Here is a 25,786-nt window from a genome sequence, read left to right as displayed (position 1 = left end):
TAGAATTTTTTAATTAAATGAAGATAAGTTATACTGTGGTTGACGCCCACTTGATATCTTTTTAAATTATTTATATGTGAACTGTAATTTTAATATGCTTTTATGAATTCTTGTTATATTGTTGATTATGTGTTTAGCTGATGAAATCTGCCCTGAGCCCATTCGTGGGGAGGACAGAATAGAAATATAATGAAATAAATAAATAAATAAGTCAAAAGTAAAAGGTAAAGGTAGTCCCCTGTGCAAGCACCAAGTCATTACTGACCCATGGTGGGATGTCGCATCACGTTTTTTTGGCAAGTTTTTTGTTATGGGGTGGTTTGCCATTGCCTTCCCCAGTCATCTACACTTTACCCCCAGGAAACTGGGTACTAATTTTACCGACCTTGGAAGGATGGAAGGTTGAGTCAACCTCGAACCGGTTACCTGAACCTGGCTTCTGCTAGGATCGAACTCAGGTCACGAGCAGAGCTTAGGCTGCAGTACTGCAGCTTACCACTCTGCGCCATGAGATAGAGTAGTAAGCTGCAGTATTGCAGCCCAAGCTCTGCTCACGACCCAAGTTTGATCCTGGCGGAAGCCTTTACCCTACATCAAAATTATTTCAACCAGCCTTAAAGTTTTATTCATAATGTGTATAAGACCTGCACTAATTTTCATACATTTTTGCTGCTGGAAAAGAGAAGAAGGTTTCTTTCCTCTTATTCTGTTCATTCAAAACCCAATAAGGTTAGGCTAAGAGATGGTGACTTGGCCAAAGCTACCCACCAAGTTTATTTACTTTGTTTATATCGTGCTTGTCTCTCCAATGCGAACCCCAAACGGCTTACATCATTCTCCTTATCCTCACAAAACCCAGTGGCCCAGCGGCAGTGAGGTCCAGCCATAAGCAAGGATCAGAACTAGGGTTTTTTGATATTTAAGTCCAACACTCCACCTATTCCACACTAGCATTCGCATTCATGTTTCTGAATTTGATACTTCATGACATGCTGCTGAATGTGTAAATTATCTCTGCTGAAAAATGTCATGCTTTGAGAGGATATGAAAATTCTGCCTGTAATGTTTGATCTGTAATGGCTGTGATGCACTACCTCCCTCCTCCCTCTGTCCAGAGCACAGGTGAAGGCTTCGTTTGGGAAACATTCAGACCAATTTGCTCTTGTCTTAATACAGGTGTCTAGGTATACTGGAGTTTGTCTCCTCCCCACAAACTGGGATGCCAAGCCGGAATTAAACTGTGGTTTAGAATTCCTGTTTATAGGGAAGAACTATTTGACCAGACACTCACATTCAAACAGCAAACTGGAGTTTGATAATTTCAGAAATCAGGACGCCTTTGACACAAGAGAGAAGTATGTGAATGTGGAACAACCCAAGTTTGTTAACATTGTGGTCAGAGATGTATGAATGTAGCCATTGGCTAAGTTCAAACACTTCATGAAACAATGGTTTAACTAGCTGAGATTGGTTTAAATGCCTAAATGCTGGCAATTCCACTAACTGTGGTTAGGGTTCCTTAAACCAAGATCTGGTTGGTTTATTAAGCACTGCTAGTCTTAATGTCCACATGATGTCAGGATACAGACATCCTGTCTTCTGCTTTGATGGTGCAGAAGAGACAAGGAAATGAAATCAGTATTAGTTGATAGTGGGTAACCATGAGCTCATGTCATTCTGAACTAACCCACTGAGTGATGAACACTCATAGACAGCGTAATGCCTAGCTTGTATTCAAGCAACTGGCATATCAGAAAGGCAGATACTGCCAATTCATTTGAGAATTTGCTCGCAGGGAATCAAGCTCAAAAATCTTTATTTAACAAATGTTAATCAAAAACATCATTTTGTGCCTTTGATTTGTTGTATTAAATGCAAGATTGTACATTTATCCCTCTTGAAATGAATTTGATTGGCCCTGGCTGAGTCTTCCAGCCTGTCAAAGGAATTCTGAATCCCGACTCAGTCTTAGCTATCCCTCCCAGCTTTGTGTCCTCTACACCCCTCATCCAAATCATTAATAAAAATGTTGAACTCTGAAGAGCCTGGACAGAGCCCTCCAGCTCTCTTCCATCCAAGACCTCCTTACAATCTGATGTGAAGCCGTTAACCAGCAGGCGTTGGTTCTGGTTGTTCAACCTACTATGAATTCATCTAACAGGAATATCATTTATACTTTTAGCTATCTCATTCACAAGGGTATCATAGGAAACTTTTTCAAATGCTTTGCTGAAATCAAGATCAAACAACGCTCATAATATTCTCATGGTCTGTCAAGCTAGTTATCAAAAAGGAGATAAGGGCATAGATATAGCCAATTGGTTTAAAGAGGCATACGATGGTATGTAGTTCTTTACAGATTCCTCTTTAAATGGCCAGCCAGTACACTTGTCAACCAAAATAAGTTGCTTAACCCTTCTGTGGAAGAGACAAACTCTTAAGAGCACTGTTAAATTAAGGAATCTGTGTGATTAAGACTCTGAGAGAAAAAGCTAATATTGTGTTTTATTCCAGAGTTCTCTATAAATGACAAGTTGTAATCTTTATTTTCTGTATTCAAATTTTAATAAAATCTGTTAAAAAAAAAAGAACACACTTTGATGAAGTATTATTATTGAATGACTTGCCTTATTTTCCTTAGTAAAGTGTGGAAGGGTCTGAAAAGTTCAGACATGTCTTCTTGTTTACGATCAAGATTCAAAGGTCCGTCTGAGTAAACAACAAGCCCACTGCAATTCAAATATAAAAATCAAGCTCACATTTTATGTATTTAAATGGTCGAAGAGCAAGCACGAATGCCCTGCAGGCTTCTCTTCCTCCTTGATATACAGAAGTTGACAGGGTGGAATGGCCCTTACTCTTTATGGTCCTGTGAGCAAATACAGGCCAACATTCTTAAACTGGATTGTCTTAATATTAGCTATGAAAATGTGGGACGACTGCAGGTGATATACAGAGGGATCAAACCTATCATGTATGCAAACTGAAAAAATACTTTCAGTGCAAAACCCACTACAATTAATTCAGCAAGTACAAAGCATCTAAAAAGAAAGTCAATGGGAGATAAATCACAATTAATTGCAATGTGGTGGAAATCAAGCAAGCCGTAACATTTCAAGTGAGCTGTTAAACCCATGAAACATTTGGGTGTAAGATTAACGGCAACTTAACTAATTTCTTGTCTACTGCAGACATTAAAAGGAATACTGAGATATGAGGCAAACCTGCAACTTTTATGGCTTGCAAGGATCTTGGCAACCATAACATTAATTTTTCCAAAGGTCTTCATTTTATTTGTAACACTTCTAATAGGACTATCGGGAAAAACCAACTAAGGATCACAAGTGCCATCTTAAGCAAGGGCTTAGTTGGACAGAGAACCACTGAAAGCTGACTACTTTAAAAGAAAGAGAGAGAGGTCTCATGGTACCAATTCCAAATATTCTTTTTAGTTATATCCCCACTTAGAGAATTTGGATAAAGCAGTGGCTTTATTAGGACAGATATTCACAATAATTTTTAGAACAGAAGTTAACTTCTACTTCCTTGGAAACTCTCTTTTAGCCACAGCACAGAGAGGGAGGACATTATTAAGGGTAAAATAATGTCTACACTTTGGGAGAGTTTTTCCAAGGTGAGGAACAAGCAGTTGATATCTGCTCAGACACACAATCTTTTTATTAATATTCACTGGGATTTTTCCTTTGAAATAATCTATAAAAATAATAAGATTCTATTTTTTAAAAAAAGGAAAACTGTTTGTTGTTTGGTTATTCTATTCTATATACATGAACCACCAGTCTACATTAACTTTTAATGACTATGTAGTCCAAAATTGCTGTTTTCATTCTTGTGTTTTTAAAAGGCCCTGAAACCTGAAAAGGACCTGAAACCTATTTACATTTTTAAACTACTCCAGGCCTCACAAAAATTACCAACACAAGCATGCCTGGGTAGGTGAGCTAATAGAAATGTCCATACAGATGAACACTCTAAAAAGTAGAAGCAACTACCACCAAAGCTAAGACAGGGAGCGAGTGGCCTGACTGGTCCACTGAGTTAATCTTCAGGAAACTTACAATGTTCCAGAATCTGAACTACCCACCTTCCATTTTTAATTTGAGATTTCTATAATTTATTTCAGAACGTGTACAGTCACCATTTCTTCCATTACTCACCACCAACAGATAACTCAGGTGAACAAGAAATTCTGAATACTAAAACATCACTTTTTTAAAAAGTTACAGCAGCAGTTCAATCTAAGCTCCCTTATCATATCTGACAATTCCCATCTGAGAAACGCATACAGAGGAAATAGTATGCCCTTAACTGATGGTTAACTTTAAGCATGTCACCAAAGAAATCTGTTTTCTTTTAACATCCCTCAGAAGTCATTCCCCACCCATCACCTCACTGTGGTCAGGAAGAGGAATGAAAAAATACTTGTGAAGCAAAGAAAATGAATATAAATTTCAGCCTCAGATTCTAGCAAGTTTCATAGATATGTTAAAAACAAAGAACATGGTATAAATACGATGTGAGATTTGGGAGGCAAAGGAAAGTCCCCAACTGAAGTTGCTATGTGGATTTTTTAAATGGACTACTTACCAAACAATGGCTAATCTTGGAATAGTAAACATTAATGCTGGCTCATAGTCATCAATCATGTCTTGAGTAAGGTATCCAAGCTTTAAAGCTCTAGGCAGGGGAGAATATTGAACCATTTACTCAAGTGCTATGGAAAACTGTCTTCAAAAGAAGTACATGTCATCAAGGCCTCGCATATACTGCCCAAGATTTAGGATGAAAGAACTGATGTCCCACTGTGCCTGAAAAGATGAGTGCAACCCCCAAGGAGACAAAGAATGTGTTCTGCCATACCAAACCTCTCTTATGCTCAGGCTCCATTTCCTAAGCTTTTCTCTTGTCACCATATAAGAATATAATATTTTACATCAGCCACTGAATAACGAAATCTGTAGCATAATTCCTATTATGTTCTATTTTGTAAGCCGCCTTGAGCAGGTTCTTTGGAGATGCATTGAAACGTTCTAAATAAATAAATGAATGACGAAAAACAACAATGAAGGTGCTGCTTAAGAGAAATGCAAATCATTGTATATGCCTAACAGAAACAAATGCACAAAATCTTTGGCAATGTAGAAGACTAATATATGTCAGTTCAAAGCTGCAAACAGGTTACAACACATATTTGGGGGCATAAGGTGTAATATTTCAAGTGAGAGGGCTGCTTGGAGAAATAAGGGCTCTGCCCTCATGGAGGATCAATCTCATAAGGCTGCACAAAGAGGCTGCTGGAGGATATTTAAAATCCTGGCGCTCTGCCTCAAGAGAGACATAGAAGCCAGGATGACCACCAGCCTCCTATTGTCCTTCCAAAGAGGTGCAGTTGCAAGAAAACCAACAGCCCATTTTGAAAGGGGCCCAATTTTCTTGCCTGTGCCCCCTCACTGGCCAAACGAGAACTGTTCCCTGAAAACGTCTTATTCCAATGTAAAAAAGGTTGGGCTGAAGAGAAGCACAATTAAGTTATTTATTGACCAAAATGTGAGCCCATATTTATTTACTTAACTTTATCTATTTAAAACATTTATACCTTGCCTTATCTCTGCAGCTAACAAAGAGAGCAGAAACTGTGGGACACAGACATGGCAAATGGGCAACAATGCAGAATTAAAACACAACCAGAACATAAAGTTAACGCTGCTAAACAGAGTTTACCCTCCACCAAATGCCTTCTGGAGGAGAATAGTCAAGCACACCTTCCTGAATGTGGCAAGAGAAGATGTCCATTGCACGCATGCAGGCAGGTCATTCCAGGTGAATGGGCTTACCACAGGGAATGTGTCACTGGACTGCTGCCAAAAAGACCATCCTAGGTGCAGGTGCCGTCAGCAAAAGGCTGTTTGAGGAATGCAATGGACACACTGGTGCACAGATTCTCAGCTTTTAGCCTCTCTCCTTCCCCCCTCTTCATATATACACTCTTTTTGGGATGCATTTGAATTTTTTTTTCAAATGCATCCCAAAGCAAGCTGTCCTTGACTCTCAGGGGAGAACTCAGTCAAAAGCAAGGTGTCCTCTTGATGGTACCATGAAATGAACCCGCTCAAGGCCAAAACAGTTTGGGCAGTGAATGCTACAATGCAGTTATTTCTGAAAGTGAATTCTGAAAATTGCTTACCTCTCTACTGTTTCGCAAAAAAGGACGATTACCTCTTGCTGCACATAATACTCCTTCGGTGACTTTACAGGAACCATGGCTGACACATAACTGAAGGACAAAACAAGGAAACAAAAAATACTATGCTTTTCTATCCTTCGAGAATTTAATCTAAATTTCGCTTGCCACAGCAGAGGGCTAAGAGCAAGCTGGGAAGTTCCCGTTTAGTCACAAACTCATTAGGAGAGGCATGTTCTCTTCAACCCTCCCACCCACTCTTCTGCAACAACGGGATAAAAAGGGATCATCCTCACAGGTTATGGAAAGGATTACTGAGATAATGCAAAATTTGTGAAGTTCTCTATAAATGCAATTATATGTGACAGAGTTGCAAGCACAGCTCCATAAAATGGAGCACATCCCACCACTATAAATACTGATCATGCATAACGCACTTCTGGTGTGCACTTTGGCATCAACTATCTATATCAGTTGTGAAATTACAGAGGAGTCCAGCAGTACCTTAAGGATGATCATATTTCGTTTGTCTTTAAGGCACTACACCAGACCAACACAGTTCTCCTTTCAGATTAGATATCATTAGGGGTGCAAGGCAGCAGCTTCCAGGGCTGTGTCCACACGTTCGAATGTCGTGCAACACTCGCAGAACGAGGGTGTCTTCATGGTGCGATTTCTGATGTCATCGTGCCACGATCCAGTTTTTGTGGTGCGATATCAGAAATCACACCATGAAGATGCCCTCGTTCTGTGAGTGTTGTGCAACATTCGGAAATGGCCCAGGACACTTAGTTGCAAACTAGCTTGTATTTACAAGTCATATTTAGCTTGCAACTCAGTTTTTCTGACCTTTTCAGCACAGGAAGCATATCTTTAATGTTTTGAGTGTTGTTCACATTGAGTAAAAAATACAGGCTTGTTCCTGAGGTTGTGCTGGTGAAAGCTGATTTGAGCATAATGGGAGTTACCTGGCACAGAACCTCGCAGGAAACTTTGATTTCGACTAAAAGCATGGTGATGTGCAGCTGCTCAGAGGACCCTGGAGGGCAGCAGCTCAATGGCATTATAATAGTACATGCTTTTGTAACCTTGTGGTTTGATTACTGTAAGGTGCATTAACAATGGACTGCCCTTGAAGACAACCCAGAAACTGGTTCAGAAGGTGACAGCCTGACTTGTTAGAAGAAAAGAAGAACCAGGTGCAAGGTAAAAAAAAAATGTATTCAAGTTTTGTAGATCCCTACGAGTTTCACTTAAAAGCTTCGTCAGGGGATATATTATGACATAAAAACATGATTTATCAAATTACAACAGTCATATGGTAAAATTGGAAACATTAAAATATAATAATATCCATCCGAGCATATTACAGGTTTAACCTGAAGGATTTCTTTAACAACCGCCAAAACTACAACTCTATTTCCAGAGTGAAGGGACCACACAATTATATTTACAGACAGAATCTAAAATAGAGTACTAAGAGTCAGCATGATAACATTTCTTTATTAACATCCAAAACTACAATAACTTTCTATTTCCAGAATGGAAGGAACACAGAAAGACAGGAACTCAAAAATTAATTATTAATTAATAACTGTACTTATATACCGCTCTTCTAAACAAATTAGTGCCTCACCTAGAGTGGTGAACAAATTAGTGTTATTATTATCTCCACAATACAGCTGGGGAGCAGGGGCTGAGAGGAGTGGCTTACCCAAGGCCACCTACTGAGCTCATGGCAGAAGTGGGATTTGAACCAGTAGAGTGCTGATTCGCAGCCAAACCACTTAATCACTGAGCTACAGCAGCTCTCAATGTTTCTGTACAGAGTTCAAAATAGAGTGCTAAGAGCCAACACAGTAGCATACCTTCTAGGAAGTATTTCAAGTGTCACCATAAGCAATGAAATGAATAAGAGAGCTGCCTGTATCTTATAGCCAGGTATGGTGCAATATATCATTAGATCTTAAAGGGTCAGTGATTTTAAAAGAAGGAGGGGGGGAGCTTGGTTGTTGTTAAAGGAATTGGCAAGATGATGGAAAAGTTTCATCCTTCCTCTGCTAATGGAAGCCACAAGGGGGAAAGAAACTGGTTAGAACAGAGAAGATCCAGAAATATTATGAAAGTTAAAACAGAAAGAAGGTTAAGTTTTGCCTCCACTTAACAATACTTCATTGTGTAACTCAACTCCAGGCATTCACTAAATGGATCGAAACTGACGAAAAAAATCTGTATGTTATTTGAATGAACAAGCATCTGCTGTAAAACACTTAGCATTCATGAGGATCAACAGACAGAAAAAAAAAGAATGCAATTGTTGCTAGACTTGCAGTCCCCCAATGGGGGACTGCACCCCCCACCCTGTCTGCCTCTCACCTGTCCAGCAGGGGGAAGAAGGGTGTGGGAACGCGGTGGCAGGGGTGAAGCATGCTCCCATGTGCTTTGGAGTGCCCCCCGCACACGTCGTGCCAGGGATGATGACGTGCCCCCCCGCCCCGCCCAGGACCTCGCAACCCTAGTTGTTGCATGTATTTCAGAAGTCTAAGAAGAACTTAACACTTGGGCTTCGGAACTTATTTGAGGCTGAGGAATTCAGGAAGGAAATGTTTACCTTGAAAAGCTGAGCAATATTTTGAGATACAAAATCAAAACGGAAGGGAAATGTTACATTGCTGCAGGGTACACTTTGAGGTGGGAGATTCACATGAACACTCCGCTTCCCAGGCCTCAGAGTATCCTGAGCAAGAGACCACCTATATTTCTCTCCTCCCCATCAAGACACTGGTGAAAACAGGAAATGATGTGATGGGCTAGACCCAAAGTAACACTTGAGTAGAAGGGTTTGTGATTTTCCCCTCTGGGATAATAGTTTCCCATTCAGTGACCGTTGCCATTGTCAACTTTCCGCAGACTCCCAGGGGAGCTTTTCAGGGAGTGAATGAGGCTATAGGAAAAGGACAGGATCCTGAGTGAAGCAAAGATCACTGGATATCAGATGCTGAGAACTGGAAATGGGATTGGAGAAGTTTATTAACCAGCCCTAACAAAGGAATGCAATCACAGACATACCAAGGCTTGTTAAAAACAGTATTTGTACCGATGTCAGTTATTGTGAAGTTTGGACTAAAGACATCAGGTTCCATATTTTTAGGTCTTGTATTATATAAAGAGGAACCATGAATTAACTTGCAACAAAACTATGTTACAATATATGCAAGATGCCTTTAGGCCACAGAGGAGAAAATAGGTTGGATTTATTGGATGAGTCCAGAGAAGGAGTCAATCTTTCCTTGCCTTTCCCAAGCCGCCTGCTGTTTGTCCTGAAAACACTTCTGAAGGTATCAAGAGCCTTGCGAGCAAAATGCACCGCTGTACAGGGTGCTGAGGTCATGAGGGGGAATTGTGTAAAACAGTTTCTCTCCTGCTCGTGGCTTCCATTAGCAAACTGGAAATACTTTCCCATCATCTTGCCAATTTCGACTTTCAGACACACTGCGAATGGTTTTTAATCTCTCTTGACCGTGCAAAGTAATTTATGGTTCAAAGGAAATCTTTAAAGCAATACTACCTGAAAATATTGCCTTGTTTTAGCTGCCAACCCTGTATTTTCCCAGGGAAGGCAGGAAATAACCAGATTAGAATTACCATGTCCAAGGAGTTGATTTTGATGAAAAAAAGAATGAAAATACTGGATTGGATTTTACCATCTTTTTTACTAGCTCAGGAGGGAGCAGGGGCAATCTTGCCCTATTTCTCTTCTTATTGTAGCTGCATCACCTGCGACTTTTTGACTGCACAGCTCCCATACTTCTGGGGGGGGGGCCCTCTCCCCTCCTGTGCCAGTTAAAAAGTTCACGCAATCTAGCTATCATAAATAAATAAAAAAGAACCTTTGTTTGGTGAGCTAGTCACAGAACTGAATGACAGGAAAAAGCGGCAACATTAAAAGAAAACAGGAGACATTTTCTCGTGTCAAAATGTGTGACATTCAGGACAAATATATTTCAAACATTACCTTAGCTCAAATTCTGCAAAAAGGACATCGAACTGCTTAAGCGCCTCTTTCATTTTTCCTGTGTACAGGTTGAGATCCCGAAGAGATTGGTCACGGATTATATTCCTAACTTCTTCCAGACTATGAGTCAGACTCTTGGCCAGTGGTCTCATGGCCATGCTTTCTATTTCACGATTCATAATAATTGAACCAGCAGCCAAGCACTAGAAACAGATTTTAAAAGATGTCGGAGTTACACTTTAGAATGGAGCTTAAGGAGGCAATCGTATACAATGCTGGCTTTACTAAGGTATCAGACCTGAACAATACTATTTTGAAAGCTCTTTCACTCTGATCAACAGGATAGTTTAAATTACCAAGGTGAAAAACATACCCAATTTTGTCCCACTTTCAATTGTGAAAGCACTAAGGGAAGTGGGAGGTAACACATAATACATGATCAAAAAGAGTCCAGTAGCACCTTTAAGACTAACCAATTTTATTATAGCACAAGCTTTCGAGAATCACGTTCTCTTCGTCAGATGCATGGAGGGCAGAAGGAAACTGGCCAAATATAGAGGAGGAGGGGGGGGAAGGGGGGAAGGAGGAGAGTGGGGATGTAAACAACTCCTTTGATATGGAGATGCAGACAGCTCCTTTTGGTGTGGGGATCAGTTTGCTTGTGTAAAGATTCAAAGGAGGCGGGGTCAGGGGGAGTCCAGTGGCACCTGGTGCGGACTTTCGAGGACCATGGTTCTCTTTGTCAGATGCATCTGGCAGGGAGGACTGTGGTTATCGAGGGCTTGTGCTGCAGTGCTGCTGAACTCTTTTTGATTTTGCTACTACAGACTAACACGGCAAACTCCTTTGAATCTTTACACAAGCAAACTGATCCCCACACCAAAAGGAGCTGTCTGCATCTCCATATCAAAGGAGTTGTTTACATCCCCCCTCTCCTCTTTCCCCCCTTCCTCTATATTTGGCCAGTTTCCTTCTGCCCTCCATGCATCTGACGAAGAGAACGTGATTCTTGAAAGTTTATGCTACAATAAAATTGGTTAGTCTTAAAGGTGCTACTGGACTCTTTTTGATTTTGCTACTACAGACTAACACGGCTAACTCCTCTGGATCTATGGCCATATAATACATGGAAGTCCAACTACAAAAAAGTAAAGAGAAGAAACTTAAAATATGTTTACTGCCCCTCTCTGAACTATGGATGGATTAAAGAGCTTTTTTACACGTTCTAGGTTCATCTAAATTTCAGTACTATCAATCATGTTTTCCTGAATTAATCTGCTGCTTAGATAATTTGGAGACTTCCAAAGACAGCACCTTGGCCAATTTTGATTTGTTGTCTTGTATCCAGTCTAGGGGCCTATTTTCATCCCAAGGAAATGCTGGTAACAGCCAATTATAGAATTATAGTTAGCTATCTTAAAGGTTAAGGTAGAGAAAACATGGTTCTGCCCACAGCATCCAGTTTCATCAGTTTCAGGGGAGCTGAACTCGCTATCTCAATCTCCAACAAGCCTGCTGTACGAACTATCTGCTCTCCACAAAGATGGAGATCATCACTTGGGAGAAGCCTCTGGAGGACTATTCATAATATTAGTCGGGGATGGTTCCGATGCCACATTAGATCAAGAATTGGAATCTTGTGAAAAATCCCCTTTAGAGGAGGGATCCAATTGTATCACACACAGTTCAGATGGAGATTTTGGATTTACAGCAAGGGAGAGTGTGGGGATGCACTCAGAACTGTGGTTAGGATGCTGACCTTTATAGATGTCAAGCATTGCCACACAATGGAGATCCCCAAGCATGGGGCAGAGGATAATGCCCCTACATCCATGGTCCATACGGAAGGTATGGGAAATGATAATGGAAGCCCTTATGTGCGGATCCGCCTCTAGAAGAAAATTCTCATTCACCCTCCCTTCTACTCTCAGAAAGAGGGAAAAGAGCAGTATGAAAAACAGCAAGGTCATTCTCAGGGGGAAACTTCCACTTCTTGTGGTCTAAGCAATGTACTTGTAACTGGAAGTTCAGATTTCTACCACCTCACCTTCTGAAACTGACGTGGGGGACCTAATCTTCACCAGACAACAGAGATCTAGGGATGGCGACCCTGAGGAACAGGACGAGAACTTGCTCAGTTGATTTAGAAGGGGCGGCAGGAACCACTGGATGTTTAGAATGGGAAGGTCTGTGCTTGCCATTAATGAATGACAAGCTCAGACCCATGATACTCATGAGGGAGCGGAGAAGTCCCATCCACCCCTCATTGCTTGCTCACTCTCTGCACACACTCAATATTAAGTACATATATTGAGCTAGCTGGCAGCACGTATTTTCATTTTGCAGGCATCTAACATACTTAGGCAAAAAGGGGGAAAAAACGCTTCTACTCCTGGTCATACATAGAGATCTACTTCTTCCATCCTTTTGGCAAGATCTCAACAATTTTACTGCTCTTAACATGTATTTTAAATTGTATTATGTATTTGTTATACCTCACATTTTATATGCCGGAACTTTATGCGGTTCCTGTTTGATCTGGGACTGTTGTAAATATATGTGAATGGCTCTTAATGGTCGTTGACCACAAACAAATAAATGAAAAGCTCATGATAGGAACATGAATGATTTCTGAAAAGTGATTTCAAATTAAATGTATTGATGTTATTATCAACTGCCAGCTGAATTATAAAGCATATACTGAGACTGAGAAGAGCAGATAGATGACTTCAACAGAAGTTCCAGACAGGTGCAGTAAGCATTTTAGCAGTGCTGCCAAGTCATGTTTAGTCAAAATCCACTCTGTTTTTAGACTATAACGCCACTACCTGCACAGGTAAATTTGCTATCAACATTATACCATAAACACCCAAAACTCAAAAAGCGTCACTTGGGAATGCTCCCAAACACCTGATGGGTGCCAGGAAAGGTGTCGGTGTATACCATAGTGCCCGTGAGCGCCACACTGAGGGCCCCTGCTTTACATCAACATATAATTCCTACCATATGGATTAAAAAACACACACATACAATAGCACTTCCTACTTCCCTGTTATAATCAGTAATCAGAACAGATAACTTCCAAGATGAAGGTTGAATAATAGCAGCTTGAAATTTGGGAAAGGATAGGGTATGCAGGCCACAGTGCTATTATTGTTGACAGAAACATAGTAACTTATAAATAAGTCTTGATCAAAAGTGCCAAGTAGGTATTTATATTTCAGTATCTTCAGAGTTCCTCTTCATGGTAAGGTCTGGTGGAATATTGAGGGATCAGAAAGGTAGTACCTCACACATTCATTCATTTATTTAGTTTATTTATAAATCTAATTTTTTCACTGGGATGCAACGCAGATAGCACAGTGCAAGAATGCAACCAATGGCATGTGACATCTAATAAACAATGTAATTGGGCTAGGATTACAGAATTTGAAGCTTGATTTTAAGTTGCAAATATGAGAAAGAATTGAATAAAAAGGCAGAAAGATTTAAACCATCAAATTAGTTCAGAAACTTTGCATTTTATATTAACTAAAAATTCTACCACCTTGGTCAGAATGTTAGCGCCAGAAACATTATTTAAAAAGGCTTATCAAAGGTCTTCCTCCCCTGCAGTCTTCATGAGTCTGCTGCCTCTATAGTCAATCACAAATTGGTGGCTTTTCTCCACCTACTAGTTCTGCAACAACTTATCCTACGCAGAGTTCAAAAGTAAGTTTTGTAAAAGGAGGAATGTTTAACAATGATTATGCATGAAAACCCAACAGCGGTCACTGTAAGTCAGCTATGACCTGACGGCATTTTCTACCACCACCACTCACAAACAGATCTGGTTATATTTTTGGAGCATAACTGGAACACAAACCCATTCACTACCTGGAAAAGCAACCCTAATGGGTAGATCAAACAGAAATAATCGACTAGAATTTTGCATTTGGACAATGATCAGACACAACTTGAAAATGAAAGAGACAGAAACACAACCTCCCAATAGTAAATATATCACACTTAAAATGTCACTGATTTCAGATGGTCACTCTCAAAATTTAGTTGACTTCAACTTAGCTGCAAACAAAAACCAAATTGTGGCTTGTAAGGATATGCCAAAGCAGGCTCTCAAACTTAAACTGCCAGAAAAATAATCAGACCATCGCTTTCTATATTATGAAGCACTATAAAATTAATTAACAGGTAAGAAAAGTTCACCTGGGATATGCAGTGTTGCTTATCGCACAATAGCAATGCAACTGGCAAAACATGAGAAAGAACCTGAAAGTGTGAAGAAATACTGTTTTCTAGGCGGGGGGAGGGGGAATGCTGCGTATATAAAATCAAGAAACCCCTCAAGACAATGACTGATGGAAATGCCATGGAATGATCTGTTGGGAAAAAACTAGCTGGGGCCTCTGGCACTTTGAAATTTAGACACTCCACTCTGTAACAAGTAGTTCTGATCAGAATCAGATTAGCACATAGGATTGACAAAGCATAACCTAGAGCACAGCAGGAGAGATCAATCTCTACACTCTATGAAATACAGAATATGCCTTTGGAAAAAGTGAAGGTCTACGTCAAGCCTGGCTGCGCCCACCTGGCTACCGCATCGTTCCTCCATGCAGCCTTCCACTGGGGTGGGGGTGGGGGTTGGGCTTCCTCCCTTGGCCTCAGAGTTGTGGTTGGAAGGTGGTTACTTCACCCAGGTTGCATCTGCTCTCTTTCCCTCTCTCTTGCTCTCTAGCAACGCCAACCAACCTCTCATCCCTGGCCTCACAGGGAGGAAAACCTTTTATTCCCCTTCCAGTTCCCTCTCCCCTTACCTTGTACCAATCACCCTCCGTCTCTGGCTTGTCCGTCTCCTTTCCCTCTGATATGCCCTGCATGACAGGGTTTCTGGCCTGCCACTCCCCTCTGGTTGGTCTCCCCCACCCCGAACGAGCCCGCCTCCTAAATTGGGCTCGGCGTGTCGAGATTACAGCTGCCACCCTCCACCCTCGCCCCTACCGAGACAACGGCCGGGTCTTGCTCTGCCCATCCCTGCTGCTGCTGTATGCTAGGGTGTTACTTCTCTTGGCCTCCGCCCAGCTCCCATTGCTGCCTGGATAGGCGGTGAAGGCTTTTCGGGCATCGGTGTCTTCATTCTCCTCCTCCTCCATTGCTCCTGCCAAGCTCCTACCTCCGCTGGCTGTCTCCACTCGAGTAAGGGGTTCAGCTGCACTGGGGAGGGGAGGGCCTGGGCTGAGTCCGGAGGAGAGGGAAGCATCGGACAGTCTGACTTAAATACAATTCTATTTATGAAAAATACAAGGCACTCACTAGGTAATATCTAGTTGACAGAACCTTCCCTCTGCAGTCCTATTAGTACTTGGAAGTTGTTAGAGGGACAGTGGCCATATGCTTTTTTGTAGGGTGGCAGCTATCAGAGCCTGAAATACTCGGTTTTGTTTAGGATCTGTGACGTGTTGGACAGTGCAGCAGAAGCTGTCTCTTTCAGTGAAACTCTTTATGTGTTGCACTTTTTGCCTAAGCACATAAATACAATGCAAATGACTCCTGGTGTTTGTCTACTTTTTTCATTTATAGGTCATATAGATCCACGGTTATGTATGTGGGGTCTATACATAAACTAGTCTAGAAAATGTGATCAGATGTGTGCTCAATTCAACTGCTTATACTGCATATAATATGATAATCTTTTTTAAAGTATAAATATAAAATATCCTTTTTGTCTTGGGAGACAAGTGCCACTAGACTCCTGTTTAAAACTAACCAGATTTTATTCCAGCACAGGCTTTAACAGAGTAGAGCCAATTTCATTGTATTTATCTGGCAAAGTGGACTGATGCCCAAGAAAGTGTTTAAGGTGGGTGCTACTTAGACTCCTTTTTACTTTAGCCGCAACAGACTAACAAAGCGACCTATCAAGAATTGTTTAAGAAATATGTCTATTTCAAAATGCAAAGTAAAGAAGGGATACTTAACAGTTAGAAAGTAGCAAGTTGTGCAAATTCATTTTCCAAGAAAACATTTCTCTTATAATAACTTGGGAGGGAAGGCAGCATGGTACAGCCCCATCTTGTCAGATCTCAGAAGCTGAGCTGGATGGGAGACCTCCAAGGAAGACTTTGCAGAAGCAGGCAATGGCAAACCATCTCGACTGCCTTGAAAGCCCCTTGGTGGGGCTGCCATAAGTCAGCTGTGATTTGACAGCACCCCCCCTGCACCCCCCCCACACACCCAGAGTTACTCAAGTCTAAGCCCACTAAAATCAATGGGCATAGACTGGAGTAACTGCTTAGGCCTGCACTGATAATAACTTAGTTTGAGGCAGTGAGATTCTGTGAATACATATGATACAGAAGCTCCCAGTATGATTTATAGTTTGCTTGCCAGACTTCCATTAAAAAGAGAAAAATATACCTCTGCTCCGAACCAAAGTTGTCCTGCAAGGTTGTCATGCCTTATTTCTTCTGGAAATTTAACACAAAAATCACGGTTGGCTCGCTCATTTGGAATACATTCATCCATTATTTGGTTTATAATGTTTAAAACACTATCCTAGAATAGAGATACCATGGGTTAATACTGTACAAAGATTTATAAAACACCGTATTAAAAATTCCTGTAACTTGAATACATCCTACATATATATTTGCAGCAGTTACTACTGTTCATTGAAATGCAGTCTTTTTTCTTATTTTCTGTAATAATGCCATTAATACGGAGGTCTGTCTTGCCTATGATTCAAGAAGAGAAAGAAAAGACTCTCTCTAATAGGGATGCTGCAAGCTTCAGCATGAACACCTTCAACTGTCAGATTTCCTGTGGTCAAAGGCGGAAATCAGATATGAGCAGATCGCTCATAGTATTCAATTTGTGTTCAGCAGCCACAAATGTTTGCCAAACTGGTTTGCTTGAGGTTTCTCCAGAACTGTGCGTGTGCACAGAGACTGCTGATTGAAACTGATCAGCAACCAATAGCATAGGCTTGCCAGTCCCCCAGTGATGTCATTCGCGATGTGAAGCATGTGCCTGATAGGTTGCTGTGCTCCCCATCCCCCTCACTTTGCGCCCCCAGGGACGTGGCAACCCTACATTAGCATCACTAAAGACTGCTTAGAGGAACACCAAAAGATATTGATTCATTTTATTGAAGCACAGAGCAGCATTGTTGTTTTAACCTGCCTTGGAGAGCCAGTTTGGTGTAGTAAAGAGCAGCGGGACTCTAATCTGGAGAACCGTGTTTGATTCCCCACTCCTTTGCTTGAAGCCAGCTGGATGACATGGCTCAGTCACAGCTCTTCCAGTGCTCTCTCAGCTCCATCCATCTCACAGGGTGATTGTTTTAGGGATAATAGTAACATACTTTGTAAACTGCTCTAAGTGACTGGTAAGTTGTCCTGAAGGGCAGTATATAAATCAAACATTGTTGCTGTTATACCTTCATTACAGCTCCTCCTTGTGTTACTTTAAATTTTTACCTCAGGAAAGCTTTGGTTACAATCAACACTCAGAATTTCAGGTGTTCTCTACTTTACCCAGGCTTTTTACCTCAAGAACACCTTCCCTTTAGGGTCTGAATCCCACCACCTGTGGCATTCTGCCCCCTTTGTGTGACCTATATATTGCTGCCTCTAGGGGTGCATGATTTGGGATTCAGGAAAAAACCCGAATCAGGCCCAAATCCGGATTCCCGAATCAGGCCCAGCATTACTGGACCATTTCGGAAATATTGAATCAAAGCTTTCCGAAGAGATTCAGATTGCTTTGGAAAGCTTTGGGTCAAGCAAGAGCAGCCCGCAGCACTTCTGTAGCTGTTTGCATTTTGCAAGCCACCAGAAAAGTGCTTGCTTTCAAACTTCCCACCCCACTGCTCCCCCACGATGGAAGGGTTCCCTCCCATGAGGGAAAAAAGTGGCGGGGCGGGAAGTTTGAAAGCTACTCTTTCCGTGCTGCATCCAAGCGGCGCAGAAACGGCACTTTCAAACCCAGCACAGCTTGCTTCAGCTGATCAGCGGGGGAGCCTCCTCCTCCACCGGTCAGCTGAAGCAAGCTGCGCCAGGTTGGAATTTAAAGCGCCCCTTTGAAAGGGGCACTTTCAAACTCCGCGCAGCTTGTTTCAGCTGACCGGCAGAGGAGGAGGCTCCTTTGCCAGTCAGCTGAAGCAAGCAGCGAAGGGTAAAATCTTACCACCCTGCGCTTATTTCACTCGATGGGAGGGGAGGAGGGATTCCCCTCATCACTCTCCCATCAGGTGAAATAAGCAGTGAGGCAGGAAGTTTGTCATTGTGCTCCGAATCCTTATGGAGCATACCAAAGTGGGTCAATAAGCGATTTCCTACTCTTTTTCCCGCTTTGGAAATTCCGAAGTGGGAAACCCAAATCTCTTTTTGTTGCATACCCCTAGCTGCCTCCCTGTCTTCCTCAGTGTTCCCAAAAGGTTTTTGTTGCCACCAAAGGCTTCTGTCTTAGTTGTCTTCCGTTTAATTGGTATTAGAAGAAGGCTTAATTATAGATATGACAGAGCAGTCAGCACATGGAGGTGACTGTGAGGTAAAAAGGGGATCCTATATTCCAGGTGAAATAGGTGTTTTGCTTAACCAGTAATAGACTTTATTTATAAGTACATATGTGAGATTGTTGCCAAATATTTATAAGCATACTGGTTTCAGAATAATCAAAGAGAGTCCAGTAGCACCTTTAAGACTAACCAATTTTATTTTATTGTAGAATAAGCTTTCGAGAATCAAGTTCTCATCTGATGAAGAGAACTTGATTCTCGAAAGCTTATGCTACAATAAAATAAAATTGGTTAGTCTTAAAGGTGCTACTGGACTCTTTTTGATTTTGCTACTACAGACTAACACGGCTAACTCCTCTGGTTTCAGAATAGGTTCATAAGCGTGGTGGTTCCAAAATAGTTATATAAAAATTAACCAAATGATTCATTACGGTTCAGGAGTCTGAACTGAAAGTATTTCAGAAGATACTGATTCATTTCTCTTAAAATTTTTGAAAAAATAACTAGATTGCCTAAATGTGTATCAGGGATAGCTATCCAGCAAGAATGTGCAATTTCTTCACTAGAATCAGCTGCCTGGTTAGATGCATTTAGATTTTGGATTAAGATTCTTTACAAATGTAGATCTAAGCTCCCTATTAGATTAAGGGACGACTCTTTTCAGAGCAGCTGGAGGAGACTGGTTGACCAAAGATTAAAACAGCTGGGTTTTACTTTGGCCCTGCTATCATCCATGGAGAACAATAAAGTAGTGTTAGCCCGTGTAAAGAAGCAGTTATTAGAGTTGGATTTCAGAAGTACAAATTTGCAACCTAGAAGGTTGTTTTCTCCCTTTCCTATTATGGATTAGAACCTCCAGTAACATTCCCAGCATATTTAAAATCTTTGACTACTTTTAGATATTGCAATATCTCTTGGCTGCCAGATTAAACATAGTTCTATCTCCTGAATTAAAAGTCTGATTTACAGGAATTCCTTTTTTCAGAATACTGATGTTTTTATAATACAGGGACGATAGGTACCCTGCTTCACTTAGCCTTGAATGGCTTTCTTCAGTGAAGACAGACAGAGATGGATAATTCCACTTCTAGAGAAGGACAAAATTATGAATAATGATCAAATGTATATTACCTGAGATGACCTGTATATTACCAAGACTGTGGCTTTGTATCTCCTAGTAATTCAGCACAAAATAAAAACTAGAAGACTTTTATAATTAGGGTGGATTTGTGAGGCTTTTTAAAAAAAATCAGCATGGTTAGGCCTATGCGTGGCTATGGCCAAGAAAGCTGTATCATTAAAGGAAGGTAAAATAATTATATATTCTTAAATGTTTATTCACAGACCCAGTCACTACAGCTGCCAGGTGTCTGGTATTCACCCAGGCAGTCTGGTATTTGAGGGGACTGTCCAGAGGAAATGTCCCCCAAATACTGGACACCCGGCCCCTCCTTTCCCCCCTCCCCCAGCCCAGCTGCCAATTGGCAGCATGGCATTGCCATGGGCTGAGGAAGTGCCTAGCAGCCTGGGAGCCCAGCCTCCTGTGCAGTGCTAGTGGGTCACCCGGTCAGCCATATTTAACAAGCAACACACAACTTTCTAAAATACACAGGGTTTTAAAAAAATAAACAGGGAACTCCCAAGAGTTCTAGATAGGTGTATCACTCACCTAGAAGCAACTGTAACTTGCTTCACGTAAAACAGAATTCTAATTGCACTAAATTCTCTCTTCCCAAGGTCAGCCACTATGTTCACTTACCAGCCAACATTCCACCTATACAGTGAAATCCTAAGAAGAGTAACTCCAGTCTAAGCCCCTGATTTCAGTGGGCTTAGACTGGAGTAACTCAGCTTAAGATTTCACTACTAGAGTCAGAGACTTTAAAAAATGTTATCTTGCCAAAATATATGTTTATATAGTTAAAGGGCATCAATCTTTTGCAGCCTAAAGCTGCACTCCTTACCTGACATGAACGAAACTGGTTGACCAACAGGGTGCACCTCTGTGGATCTTTCCTTCCATCCAGGCTGTCCAATTCAGCAGCAATTTGATTTAGTTCTTCATCTGCATAGTAAAATTGAGCAAGAAGCTGTGGATCTGTCCTCTGTAATGGAAATACATATGCATGTTAGACACATAATTTTAAGAAAAAAAGCAGGCTACTTACCTTTAATTGCTGTTTGTCAAGTGGTCATTGGTGCATTCACGCCAATGAGCTTTGCGCTAGTATACAGCCTTTAATTCAGAAACTTCCAGTCAGGTTTTAGGTGCAGAAAACTCATTTTCTCAGATGCAATTAAAATTCCACATTTATTTATTTTATTTATTTATATTTCAATTTATATACCACCCATCCCAGGGGCTCTGGGCGGTGAACAGTTTAAAATCGATAAAAACAAAAAACAACAATACTAAAATCAATATACAAAACAATAATGAAATAAATTAACCAAGTGCAATGGTGGGGAGAACCCTCCCCCACCCCAAAGGTGGGAGGCCGACATGGCGCCGCCCCTTCAACCACCGAACGCCTGGCAGAACAGCTCTGTCTTACAGGCCTTGGGGAACGATAATATGTCCCGCTGGGCCCGGGTCTCCATTGACAGAGCATTCCACCAGGCTGGGGCCAGGACTGAAAAGGCCCTGGCCCTGGTTGAAGCAAGGCGGGCTTCCTTAGGGTGGGGATCACCAGTAAACATTTATCTGCTGATCGAAGCAGTCTCCGGGGAACGTACAGGGAGAGGAGACCGCTTTGATCTCCCAAGGGAGAGGAGTTGTGCGTTCCTACTGTGATCCTTTGATAACATGAATATACCCAGGGCTTTTTTTCTGGGAAAAGAGGTGGTGGAACTCAGTACTGCACAATGATGTCACTGGGTCAGCTGGAACAAGGGGAGAGTTTTTTAAATTTTAAATTGCCTTGGCGAAAACGGTCACATGGCCAGTGGCCCACCCCCTGATCTTCAGACAGAGGGGAGTTTAGATTGCCCTCTGCGCCGCGATCTAAACTCCCCTCTGTCTGGAGATCAGGGGGCGGGGCCACGCCATGTGACCATTTTCAAGAGGTGCCGGAACTCTGTTCCACCTCATTCCAGCTGAAAAAAAGCTCTGAGTATACCACAGCAAGCTAAAAACACCTGTTGCTGGGCAGGTGAGTATGTGTGTGAATGCACAGACAACCACTCAGATGATCCCAAAGCTGGGTCTTGCTCCTGAAAGGACTCTTTAATAGTTCATGTGGGCAGCCATTCTACAGCAGAATAACAAGATTTTAGTCCAGTAGCTGAAGAAGGGAGCTCTGATTCTTGAAAGTTTTCACTCTGAAAATCTGGCAGGTCTCAAAGGTGCCACAGGACTGAAACTCTTTAACAATACACTATTAAAGAGTTCAGTGTTTTCTATGTTGTAAAGAGCAGCTTAATATACAAATATGCAAGAAGTCATACCTATTGTGACTCTTTTTCTGTCCAAATAATACACATTTTTGTTCACTCTAGAATTTGTTTTCTATCTTCAACTGTTTGTCCTTCTGCTCAGACGGCAAAAATTAAAGATGTGTGCACTATGGCAGCACAGGGTACAGCAGTTTGCAATTCATTTTCAAGTACTGGGCATACTTGAAATTGTTCTTACAGAAAATGAATGAGCCAGAAAGATGGGGAGTATGGAGAAAAAGAAAGTGTGTGTGTGTGTAATGATTTTAAGTAAATTTGATGTTTGTGTCTTTAAATGTTTGTTGTGGTATAGATGAAGAGTGGGGGTGAAAGAGAGGGGTGAGTGATATGATTGGTTGACGACTGAAAGTGTGAGCGGAGTGAACGCAGTTTTAGACTGAGAGTGGAGAAAAAAAGATTCAGAGCCAAGCTACAAGTGACGCCTGACACAGGTTGGACACTTGTCAGCTTCCCTCCAGTTTTGATGGGAAATGTAGGCATCCTGATCTTGCAGCTGTAAGGGAGAGCCAAGCTGTAAAACCGGGATGCCTACATTTCCCATCAGAACTTGAGGTAAGCTGACAAGTGTCCAACCTGCATAAGGTGTCACTTGTAGCTTGGCTCTCAGTCAGGGCAAGAGAGGTAAGTTGTGTGCAGCCTGAGTATTTTTAAAGCAGTTCTGAGAGAAATATAACCTATGTGGAAACCTGAACTGTGTGTTTGTTAAAGAACATTCAATCAGGGAAAAGCAAGCAAACTGTGTGTGCGCCTGAGAAAAAGTCTTACTTGTAACTGAGAGAAAATACCAAAAGCAGGCAAACTGTGTGTGAAGCCCGAGAGAAGATCTATGTGACTGGGTTTAAGTAAAGTAACTTTAAGAATTGAGAACTACTCTTTTGAAACCATCAAGTTTTAGAAATAATATGAAACTGATACGCTTCTTATAAAAATAAAAGTTTACTTTGGGTTTTTTTTATATCCCAGAGTATCAGTCATTCCTATATCCCATCCCTTTCCTCAGGGCCACATGGGTAGGCCACATTACTAAAGGGGAAATTTAAATAAAATATCTTGGAATATAATATTCCTGGTGGCAGCAATCTACCCAGAGGGTGTAAGGGAAAGACTAAAGGCAAAATCTACCCATGAAAAGGAAAGAGTCGTAACAGTATGTGTTTGTTGAGGGGGCAGTGAAAAATGAGAAGTGAATATACAGTGGACGGGGGTGTGTGTGTGTGTGTCAAAGGTTGGGCTCAGGTGTAATACAAAGCTATTAAATATTAAATTGTTTTAATGATGCACTTAGGCGCTGTTTTTAATGGCTTTTAAGATGATATTTTAATGTATATGTTTTACATTTGTTAGCTGCCTTGGTGGCCCTGTGACAACAAAAATGTCGGGTAAAAAATAATAAATCAATAAATAACAGCGGTGTTGTGGATTTTAATTTTAAATTACTTTTTAGGAGTGAATGCAGAAAACAAAAAGGGAGAGTCAGTAAAATCAGAGATTAGAGCCCCAATCCTAACAGAACACTCCTGAATGCAGCACTTATAGCGCTGCCACCATTTTCCCCAACAAGCCCTAGCACAGAAACTGGGGAAAATAAGCCTCAGGCCTTTACCAGATGTTATCTGAGAGTCAGCTCTGCTGTCTCCACAAAGTTACAAAAGCAGCTAGACCAAACTGGCCTGGGCACTGGTTTAAGTTGAAGGGAAGGATCAAAGAAACATCACACAGTTATGAAGAATATTTTGTGTACTGTAAATGTGCATAAGTGTTTGAAAGTATGTAAAAGGACAGATAAAATAAAGCTACCTGACCCTGGAGGCTTTAAGACAGGTAGCCGTGTTTGTCTGTAGCAGTAGAAAAGGGCAAGAGTCCAATAGCACCTATAAGACTATCAAAATTTGTTAGTCTTAATAGGGGCTACTGTTGCTCTTTTCTACTTGGAGGCTTCAGTGACAACACCTGTGCTGCAAAAACCTTGGAGTCATTCTCGTACTGACAACCGTTACCCATAATGCACCCAGACTCTAACCAAGCAGATGTCGCTCTTCTGGTCAAACAGGGCAATTTCTTTACAGAGTGTGGTTTTGGGTTCTTGGGTAAAATGCATATTTGCAATAGCAGCACAAATCATAAGACTGGTGGGCCTAACAACGACACCTCCCAGCACTAGACTGAGGAGAGGAGAGAGCATGCCACAGTTGGGGTGTCATGCCTAAAGCGTCCTAGTCCACCTTTCTCACAAGGATTCAAGGAGGATCACACAGAGTAAGTCAATGCAATCAACAGGCAGGATGGGACATACAATAAACAATGCAAATAGGATTTGCACTGTAGAAAAACTGGAACCAGCCAGAAATCTGGAACCAGAACTGAAGCAAAGTATAAGCATTAACATCACACATTAGATGATGCGAAAATTATATAGTAGATTCCTACTTATAACAACAGACAGTATGAGTTATATACAGTAGCATAAATCATAGACCATAAATCTTTAGCCAAGTAGCTTTCTAAACCATTGTGTACAGTCCAACCTTATTATATGTGCCTCTTGAATAATTCCATTTAGCATAGTTTGCAGAAAGCCAGGACAGTGGGAGGCTTCTTGACCTCACCAGGCAAGTCATTCCATTAGGTGGGGCCACAACAGAGAAGGCACGTGTTCAGGCAACTGTTGATTTTGTCCGTTTGCAGGTACTGTCTACCTCACAAAAGGGTAGCAAACCAGGGCCCCTGATGGGCAAGTACACAGAATAAGGAGTTCCTTGGATTCCCTGGCCCAATGCCATTTAAGTCTTTAAAAGCACCAGCAAGCTCATAGGCAGGGCAGCCAGCAGTTATTTCAAGAATGATTAGAGGTGTTCTTCAGTTTGTGACATGCTACTGACTGGCAGATTTTTGCATCAACTGAAGCCTAATCATCACCCAAAGCAGGCTCACCTAAAGAACATTACATGTAATAATAGTTCTTGAACTGTGTGAGTTGTGACTCAAAAGTAGATTGCAAGGCTCAATCTGTTGAGTTGGCAGAAGAGATCTCTACCCAGCTTCTCCCAGGAATGATGAGGATTTCCTGGGAGGGGCTGCGCTAGGCAAAGGGAAGGGTCTAAAGAACAAGGTCTGGAAAAAAGGGAACTCAGAAATAAAGATATTCAGTGTATAAATTAAAAGCAATATTTAGTAGCGAACTAAAGCACCAATTAGATGAAATACGCCTAGTGTACATGTTGCTATAACTGAGCATCTTATTGTCATGTCCTAAAGAAATGGTTACGGGCTAAAAGATTCCACTCTGTGATGCTCATTCTACTTTGCATGCTGGGCCTTGAGAGCCATCCTGCCAAAGGGCATACGTACACATGATACTTTAAAAGGCCTTTAAGAGGAAGAGGGGAATGGATTGATTCATCTTAGATTGGTTTTTTTAACAGAAACTAAACTTTAAGTTGTTAAGTTAGAATTTCACTTAATAATGTACAGGTGACCAAGTCCTAAGAAGAAAAGGTTCTGCAGCCACTTTCTTCCAAATTCTAGCAAAAAACCACAGCAAGAGTAATTTACCCCAAGGACTGATAGGTTAAAAAAAAACCATTTATGAGAATGA

At 41.4% G+C, this 25,786-nt stretch overlaps 1 protein-coding gene across 2 annotated transcripts in view; it reads right to left on the bottom strand.

Moving 5' to 3' along the window:
• Positions 1-25,786, bottom strand: part of ZFYVE28 (zinc finger FYVE-type containing 28) — a 45,306-nt gene that overhangs the window by 17,755 nt on the left and 1,765 nt on the right. For both annotated transcript variants that reach the window (XM_054983609.1, XM_054983610.1), the window contains exons 2-7: positions 20,700-20,840; positions 16,635-16,772; positions 10,218-10,420; positions 6,206-6,295; positions 4,609-4,698; positions 2,628-2,729 (exon numbers count right to left, since the gene is read on the bottom strand). In XM_054983609.1, coding sequence (XP_054839584.1) covers positions 2,628-2,729; positions 4,609-4,698; positions 6,206-6,295; positions 10,218-10,420; positions 16,635-16,772; positions 20,700-20,840 — 764 coding nt within the window. The remainder of the gene's footprint in view (positions 1-2,627; positions 2,730-4,608; positions 4,699-6,205; positions 6,296-10,217; positions 10,421-16,634; positions 16,773-20,699; positions 20,841-25,786) is intronic.

This window comes from Eublepharis macularius, chromosome 6 (assembly GCF_028583425.1).
Source record: "Eublepharis macularius isolate TG4126 chromosome 6, MPM_Emac_v1.0, whole genome shotgun sequence".
Taxonomy (NCBI): Eukaryota; Metazoa; Chordata; class Lepidosauria; order Squamata; family Eublepharidae; genus Eublepharis; species Eublepharis macularius.
This window is presented reverse-complemented; position numbering and strand designations above follow the sequence as displayed.